This window comes from Hippoglossus stenolepis, chromosome 3 (genome assembly GCF_022539355.2).
Source record: "Hippoglossus stenolepis isolate QCI-W04-F060 chromosome 3, HSTE1.2, whole genome shotgun sequence".
NCBI lineage: Eukaryota > Metazoa > Chordata > Actinopteri > Pleuronectiformes > Pleuronectidae > Hippoglossus > Hippoglossus stenolepis.
The window spans coordinates 16,221,943-16,231,088 of NC_061485.1; the positions used below are offsets into that span (position 1 = coordinate 16,221,943).

General features: G+C 39.9%; 1 protein-coding gene across 3 annotated transcripts; it reads right to left on the minus strand.

Annotated features, from left to right (window-relative positions):
* Positions 1–48: 48 nt before the first annotated feature.
* LOC118104821 (ras-related protein rab7) lies at positions 49–8,941 on the minus strand. 3 transcript variants are annotated; one of them, XM_035152032.2, is made up of 7 exons: positions 8,584–8,941; positions 8,421–8,496; positions 4,412–4,474; positions 3,744–3,870; positions 3,015–3,233; positions 1,518–1,646; positions 49–1,416 (listed from the first exon to the last, which is right to left on the minus strand). In XM_035152032.2, exons 3-7 carry the CDS (start codon positions 4,462–4,464, stop codon positions 1,321–1,323), a joined length of 624 nt encoding a protein of 207 aa, XP_035007923.1. In that variant the 5' UTR covers positions 4,465–4,474; positions 8,421–8,496; positions 8,584–8,941; the 3' UTR covers positions 49–1,320. The 3 variants fall into 3 exon arrangements, with proteins under 3 accessions (XP_035007923.1, XP_035007922.1, XP_035007924.1); XM_035152031.2 differs by lacking the exon at positions 8,421–8,496; XM_035152033.2 differs by lacking the exons at positions 8,421–8,496; positions 8,584–8,941 and adding an exon at positions 8,544–8,562.
* Positions 8,942–9,146: the final 205 nt, after the last annotated feature.

Sequence of the window (9,146 nt, forward strand, 5' to 3'; positions counted from 1 at the left end):
AGGAAATGCAAGAAATTGAACACATTGACACACAAAGTCATACACAGATATATTCAAGAGTTTTATTATTTGACATCCCAATTTTGTTTGACAACATCATTGGCATCGAAGTGATCTTCATCTATAAGGAGTAATAGCAGGGCAAAACGTTGGATTTTTTTTTCTTTAAATGGAGAGAGAGAACATCGATTTCTGTTCAGTCCATCAGCCTTTTACCTTTATTGTCTATACACCGTAATACACAATCCATTAAAAATATTAAGTACTTAGCCGACCTGAGCTACAAGCAGATAGAGAGAACAGCGATAACAAAGACATGACAGAAGGCAGATGTATGTGTGTGTGTGTGTTGGTGACACGTACTGTAATTCCATAGCATTGAAAGATGTCTGATGAAGGACGTAAACACATACAGCAGTAATAGTAGCGGTACAAGTAATGTTACATAAAAGGCAAATATTAATATATTAAGAATTAATCCATGTTTTACACTGTGACTGCATCATTAGCTTCAACATGTCTTCTCAGGAATTTTTCTGCTCGGTGAGGCCGTTGTAAACCCACAAACCTTGAGTGGAGAAGGCAAAACAATCACCAAACAGATTCTCAGTGTGTATTAGACAAGGAGAATGAACAGGGATCATTTGAAGGTGTGTAGCCGACGTTGCCCAAAATCAGTCATCCCACTATCACATTTAAAAGACAAAAACTTAAAAAGAAAGTGCAAAAAAAAAAAAGTATATTTCAGATTGGCTTCAGAAATATTATCAGCCAATTGAGGAAAAACATATATACACACACACACAAATATAATTTGTTGAAAGACAGGCAATATAAAGCAAAGAGAAAACAGACAATGAGAATAAGATACTTGGAATGCCGATACTAGCCAACATCGTCTCACACTACAGAGCATCAGCCAGTCCATCCAGAGTTCCCAATTGCACTGTTTAAACATAGCTCCCTCAGGCCCCTGTGTGTGGGAATCAGGGGCCACAGGCAGACAATTGGAGATCACTCGCTATCAAGTCAGGGACCGTGAGGTCAGAAGGGGTGTCATTCTTTTCATGTATGTGATCTTTGGGCAATGGATTTTGCAGCGAGTACGCTAGTGTATTAATTTGTGTGCTAAGTGGGCGGTGGGCGTGGGGTACATCCATGTGCAGCGTACTTTGTGTGGGGTTGTGTTGATGGAATGAACAGAGGTGTGAAGAAGGAAGACCAGCAGGGAAGTATTTTCCCTCGGAGCAAGGTGCAGGTGATGTAACCGGTGACAGGGTGGTTCAGAAAGCCAAGAGAGAAGATGGTCCGAGTTGTCCTTTAGCAGCTGCAGATTTCTGCTGAAGGTTTAGCTCTGTCGTTCCTATCCAGTTTTATGGGCTCTGGGAATTCATTATACAACTCCACTTCTGTCTCCTGTGAGGAATCAAGAGAGACATCAGCAGTGTAGAAAAAAGAAAGAAAAGACATGACACCAACTCATTTATCATTTTCATTTTTAAGCAGCTGTGACTCACCTGTTTGAGGGCGTTACGTGCAATTGTCTGGAATGCCTGTTCTACATTTATGGCTTCTTTGGCACTGGTCTCAAAGTAGGGGATGTTGTTCTTACTCTGACACCAAGCCTGAGCCCTTTTGGTGGTTACCTGTGTGTATGAAGATGAAGAGAATTATCAATTTAGAAAGCTTAAATCAGTAAACTTGTCATTTAGAGATTCAATAAAAAAAAAACTTTTTTTTTTTTTTTAAATCAAGCCTGTAATGTCAATCTGAATGTTACTATGCATGTTTACTTTTTTTCATGCTTAAAATCAAAATGGATTTGGAGCATTAAAGGGTTACATTGACAACCTATAACCAGGGGTGGAAAGAAAATATACTCAAGCATGAAGAAAATTACGTGTGTAGAAAATGACAAAGTGATTCACTTGAAATGTAGTCTTTAAAAATACAGTCAAAGGGGGATGGAGGGAGTGTTGCATAGTTCTAATAATGATGATAAAACTATGAAAGAATACCTTAAGGCTGCCAGGCTTATTTGTATTTCATACATGTAAGATGTTCCAGGTGAAAACTGCACCGAAAGCAACCAAAAAAATCCACTGTGGCACTTTGCTGCCTGTCCACACAACTGATAAATTGATAAATACAAATCTACTAATTAACATGACAGCGGGCGTCAATGCATTTTATGGAGAAAAAATGAAGCTATATAAATCAAACAGCTTGTCATTTCTTGCAGAATTAACAGCAAAATAAAGCAGCAGAAAAAGCCACGGTGTATAAACGACACAAACTCAACAGCAGCCGACAAACACAGACTAAATACTACGTTGCTAAGAAACACAACACGGTCGTTTTCTATGCTATCCTCTATCAGTCATTTGTTGCACACAGATGTGAACGTCGCTCTTGAGTCTTGTGCATCAACACGACCTCTACATTCTGCTCTAGATCTGAATTTGATTATTTATTCTTTATGTAAAATCTACCACTCCACTCAGCTTAGCTCAATCACGACAGGAATAATGGACAACACCACAAAGGTGGAGCACACCTCACTGACGGTGAAGTGAATGTAGAAGTCCCAGCTGAAGGATCCAACATCAGTAAAACAAAACAAAGACAACAGAAAAGGCAGTCAAGAACAAAATAAAATAAGCTTTGTTGGCTTCTGGCCAGATCAAACAATTTCACAAATAACCATATTTTTAAGCCACATGCCAATGAACCACTTGATAACCCTACATTTAAAGTATGAGCCACGTGGCATATCCTGAAGCTGATGTCAATTCAAGTATTTAAGAGCATCAGCCATATTCACGCTGTGCAGCCAGAAGTGTTTTAAAAGCACTAAAACCCTCCATGTGGCTCCGTATGCATGTTCACAGCTGAAACACACCCACAAGAGCTGGGCCTAAGTGTTTGGAGGTCTGACATATGGACAATGCAATGGAGGATAGGTCAGGATTTAAAATGTGTCCATCATGGAGGCACTATCTACTCGTACCAACCTGTCTATTCTCCAGGTCGATCTTGTTGCCTAGCACCACAAAGGGGAAGTTCTCCGGGTCTCTGGGGCTGGCCTGGATCAGGAACTCGTCCCTCCAGCTGTCGAGTGTCTTGAACGTATTGGGTGCGGTCACATCGAACACCAGCACACAGCAGTCTGCTCCACGGTAGAACGCAACACCCAAGGACTGGAACCTCTCCTGGCCAGCTGTGTCCCATATCTAGACAAAAATAGAAAGAGAATAGTTTTTATAAATGGAGAGGATTACAGGAGTGAGGAAAAGATGGAAACAAATACAGCAATATGATGATAATCTCAAAGGATGCTGCTGTTTAAATGCTTGAATTATTTAATGCTTCATTCCCCCAGTACCTCTCTGACCTCCTCCTCCCCTGTACTTCATCCCAGAACCTACAATCCTGATATACAGGTCTGCTCACCGTGCCTTGCACCAACCTGCCAACTCGCTCCTGGCAGAGATTAGCAATCCTCCATCTCTGGGCACTTTTAAATAACTCCTTAAAACCGTTTCCTTAAAATAACTCCTTAAGTTCTGTTCCCAACGGCTTTTGACCAGTAAAGTTTCATTATCCCCAGCTAGAGTTTCCCCAAAATTGTTTTTGTCCTTGATCTGTTTCATTTTTCAAACTTTGTAAATCAGCCTTTGATATCTTGAAAGGGGCTATATAAACCCAAGTTATTGTTATTATTAGTTGTAACTGTGCCGCACCTGCATTGTAACGAGCCGGTCGTCCACCATCACCTCTTTCGTCAGGAAGTCTGCTCCTATTGTAGCTTTGTACTGGTTACTGAACTTCTTGTTCACATACTGGTTCATGAGGGAGGTCTTTCCAACACTGAGCAACGACAGAGTAGATAACAGAATAACAGACACTGTAGGTGGTAGAACAGGAGAAGAAATAAACTGTGGTACACGTTGACTGATGAAATACAGCCATGTGACTTTGGATGTAATCAAGACCCTATTTACTCTCTGTACCATGTTATGCATGTTGAGCTTTTCAGAGAGCACTTGATGTCAAAATAGCCAAACGCAACCAAATTTATGTTTCTAAGACAACCCAGCGCAGTACTAAGCATTATAATGACATTATAAGTATTGTAACGGCAGTGATTATGTCTGGTTAGTTCTGCAGATGGTTGAAAAACAGTAAAGCTGCATTGGTGAAGAGCAGAGGCCTCATTCTGCCTGGATACAGCTTGTGTCACAATCATAACTCCTGCCAACAAGGAAGTCATCTTAATACAGACTGATTTAAACAGAGGATTCAACTCCAAAGTTTAATGACACCCTGGCATTTAGGTGTTTTCCCACCAAGCTATTCTAGAACATTAATAACCGATGATTGACGTCAAATATGCCACGTTGGGACTCACCCAGAATCTCCCAGGATGATGACTTTCAGGAGCACTTTCTTTCTGGATGTCATTTTTCAGCAGCTGCAGAGAGACAGACAGTAAAATGTTTAGTAAGTTCCACTTTACAAGAATATATATTGTCACAAACTAATCATCACATAAAAATCAATAAAGAAAATATGTCTCAGAGCAGAGAAGGCCATTGGAAAACATTAGTCTACAAATTTGCGTGTAGAGCTTCTTGCCCGTGGACCAATCAGGTTTGAATACCATTTATTCCAGTCATGCGCTTCCTACGCTGCTGGGCAAATCACGAGAACCACATCATTCTTTCTCTTTCCCCTCTTACACACCACAGGAAGTCACCTCCTTAAGAACGGACTCTTCAAAACCGAGTGACACATCTGAACTTTTCTGCTGATCTGACCTTCACTGTGCAGACCAGCTACTACATGTGTTGATGATCTCAGAACACTCTACAGACAGTACACTACACTTACAGCAGCATACACACCATGAGTTAGGGGACACTCTACATGTGCATTTAAATAAAGCCCTATTGTCTGAGTCTTCATATTACATTTTAGTGAAAAAAAATCTCTGTCAGTGCTTTCGATTCATACCTGCAGCAATAACTGTAGGAAATCTTCATTACGAAATCTGTGTAATTTCTGAAAACTCGAATGCAGCAGTGAACAGCGATGTGCATCATTTCCTTTTGTAAAAATTGATTAAGCAAGATCAGAGATTTTTCCAAATGCACAAGTGAGCAAATCACGTTACACTTCTTTAAAAATGCATTCAACCATGTTTCCACAAGAAGTTGTTGGTAGTAGTGCACATACGATATGGCTTTTTGGAAGCCGATATTTTAATAAATATAGAAGTTACATAAACTTACTCTGCATCGTTTATTCTTTTAAGTTTTTATATTGGTGAGACCGATTTGCTTATGCACTGCCCCGATGAAGACTCATTTTTAAACCCTCCTAATATTAGTTTTTTCATTCTCTATTTACAGTATATCATGACTTTTCGAGACTACTACTCATAACAAAACAAAGTGTAGAACAGTAAATAAACAAGTCTATGTTTCCGTCCTGAGGGATTTTCTAAAATAAACCTCGATTACATAGCAGTCTGCTCTATCATTAGTTAACATGCAAGCGCACTGATTTTGATAAGAAATATACTTTAGAAAGTCTACTGTAGATGTGCATGCTGTCAGCGAGGGTGGGTGCAGTAGTGAATGTCTGAAGGGAATAAGATGCAGTGTTTCCCTACTACAATGAAGGAGATCTTAAATGTGACTAAGGACAATTACATGTGTTAATTACTAAGGGCTGCAATAAATAAATACATTTTTTCATTGATGATTATTCTCCAATATATCTTTCTTGATTAACAGACTTACTGTTTTGTCCAGAAAAGGTCAAAAAGTTGTGAAAAATACCTGTTAAATATCCCAAACAGAAATTTAGTCCAAGACCCAAACATATTCAGTTTGTATGAAAAAGATAAGCATACAACAATTGAGAGGTGGACGCAAACAATGTTCATATTTTGCTATAAAAAAATACTGGAACAACTGTCAATCAAGAAATCAATGTGTAGCTGCCCTGCTGTCTATACTGTTTCTCAACAAATGTCTCTTAAATCACAAGTTCTGTGACTGGTTTTAGGGAAATTAAATGATTTCTTCCATCTGTTTTTGTGAAGTGCACTAACCTGTTACACAACAGTCTAAAAGAAAACTTGACCACTTCCTATCTGAACATCACGTAAGTTCGGGTGTTCCCTAACATGATGAGACCTGAGACTGCGGCACCTAAGCTGAATGAACAGAAAAAACATAGAGAATCTGAATCATAGCTGTCACATATGCTGGAATCAGAAAGACTGAAGTCTGACAAAGGATCACTGTTAAAGAAAATAAGTGTGAGATGAGTCGCTACAGAAACTCAGGGAAATGAAAGTGAGCTCTCTATAGACGTCCAGTTGAACAAGGATTATGGTAAAAAGCTGTTAAATTATCAGATTGTTATGGGAGGATAAGAAAATCCATTCACTATCAATCTTGATTTAGCAAAGTTATTATGTGTCACGCAGCGTGATCATCCACAAAAATGTAAAGGACTTGAGGACGTAGTGGTCACTCAGAGATGTTACAAGAGGCGACTATAAGGAGATTTGGTTAGCATCTGTTTGCACCGTGTACAAAGGGTACAGGGTAAACTCAAAAATTATAGAACATACATAAACAATACTTTCAAAAACATTTTACACACAAAATAAAAAAAATTTGATTCTACACTGAATTATGAGCCATGAAAATAAATCCAAATTCTTAACTTAAGCCTTATGAAGCATAAACCCTTCGGTTCCCACCTGGAGCTGTAAAGTACACTTGCATTCTTTCTTGGTGGAATTAGCACAGCACTCCAGTGACTACCATACTGTGAAGACGAGCTGACAGGAGCAAGAGCAGCAGCACATCACTGAAGTCTGGGCATGCTCACACCACAGTCACATGACAACAGAGCTAACTCATCCCACATCTTGATCGTCTCACAGACAAGAGCATTAGACAGATTCCTGAACGAGATTATAGTCTGTGACAGGAGACTCAGTTTGAAATCGGGTGGAGGCCTCTCGCCAAACTGACTGATTAATATTATTATCATTGCTACATCAATGTTAACTGGAAAATTTGACTGATACAAATAGGAGCATTTTGTAACAAACTGAATACAGATGACGAAGAATATGTACAGTATTTGCAAGTTAATAGAAATACTAAATGAATGTGTTTACTTTGACCCTGCACAAAGAAATGGTAGCTAGTTTAAAGTTACTTGTTTACTCAATTTCAGCTGATAAACAACTGTAAATGATACATTGTGTATGATGCAAGCACACTAGCAGTCGAAAACAAACCAGGGACTAAATATAGATTGGGACAGCTGAGTTCAGAGGTTGCTCAATGCTCTGAACAACACATTCATTTAGTATTTCTATTAACTCTACCTGTTAAAAGAATAACTCATTAGAGCACTAACAGTTTCTAGTATGTTGTGAAGCCAAATGTTTCTGTAAACCCACAACGTCTAACAACTCTGCCTTCATATTACAGAGCTGTATTAAGAGAAAGACAGAAAAATTATGTTTCCACAAGAGCTTAGACAAAAACCTGCTAATTCCACTGTAAACATTGAAGGGCACCACTAACAGAACCAACTGGAAGGTAGATGGTGTAATGCAGCCGTCTGGGCAACATGTTTAACTGTGGAAAAATGAAAAACAGAGACACGCTGACCATGCCAGCAGGAACATAATGATAATATAAATAACATACTGATAATATTAAGAATCAGACATGTCACCTCATGGGATATGAGAAGAGCTTGAACTGAAGCTGATCCAAACAACCAGACAGGTCATTCAGACTCAAATTATTTTAATGTCAATTAACTTGAGATGAATAGCTGTCATCTAATGCAATTAATTAAAAACTAAATCGCAGATCAGGGACTCATCTCACTGTGTAACACTGCATCACAGGAAAGCGGTGCAGGAGACAAGAGGGGGAAAAGGTTACATGACTGCATCAAAAAACATTAGGACTTCTCAGTTTGGACGTCAACAACACCGGTTTCGTGTCAACCCAACGCGTTGGTACAAGTAATAGGCGTTGAAGCCACCTAATCAAATACCTTTGATTAAACAAAGTGAAAACATGTAGATGCATGAGTCACAACCGAAACTAAAAGTCCCGTGTTCCTGGAAACACAACGACAGACACACAACACTGCCAACAACAACGTGTCGCCAAAAAAAAAAACAACACCTTTGACCATGACTAGCACAGAAACGTGGAGTTTTCAGTGGAAGGGCTGAGTGCGTCCTGCAGCTTCTAACTGGGAGCATGAGGGCTACGTGGAAACTTGAGTATTTCAAACTTTCACCCTCTCAACATTTGACAGAGGACACATCTTCACGGAGCTGTGTTGCATCGACGTCGTCTCACCCAGAGGAGCCACGGGCCTCGTTTTCGCAATCCAGCTTCTCGAAAAACACCGCAGCACCATTAACATTAGCCGCAGCTGCATTAACAGGAAACAGAGCGCATAACGAGTGGGTTCACATTTACCTCGGGATCAGACTGGTGTTACCTGGAAGTAAGAACTTACTTTGGAGCTGTGGCACAGCGGAGAGGACACTTGAGCACCGGAGCAGGCTGTTGTTGTTCAGGGGGCAGCTAGCGTCAGAGGCTAACTAGGCGTTACGGCAGTTAGCTAGCTAGCTTCCTCGCTGGCAACTCAAGCTCGCGTTAGTTTGGCAACCCCTCGGTTCAGATGCTAGTAAAAAACAGAGTCGCCCTTTGTGTGACCACTTAAAAAGCACAGTGTCGTAAGCGGAGGAGGCAGATTTAGATGATTAAATTTGGCACTTTGTTAGAAGGCTGTTCTGCCTGGAGACCTGCTGCTGCTGCTGCTACTGCTGCTGCTGCTGCTCTCTTCCCCTTTCACTTCCTCCTCCAACAATACGTCTGCGTCCTACGTAGCACGCAGCTCCTTTAAGGTTCCCCGCCCACCAGCACTACAGAAAACAAAATCTGACTCAGAACATTTTACTCATCTGAATAAAGTAAAGTGATCACAGGAATATTAACAACAACAACAACAACAATAATAATAAAAGCAAACTGTATTTATATAGCACATTTTCATTCATTTTTATTTATTTCAACCAT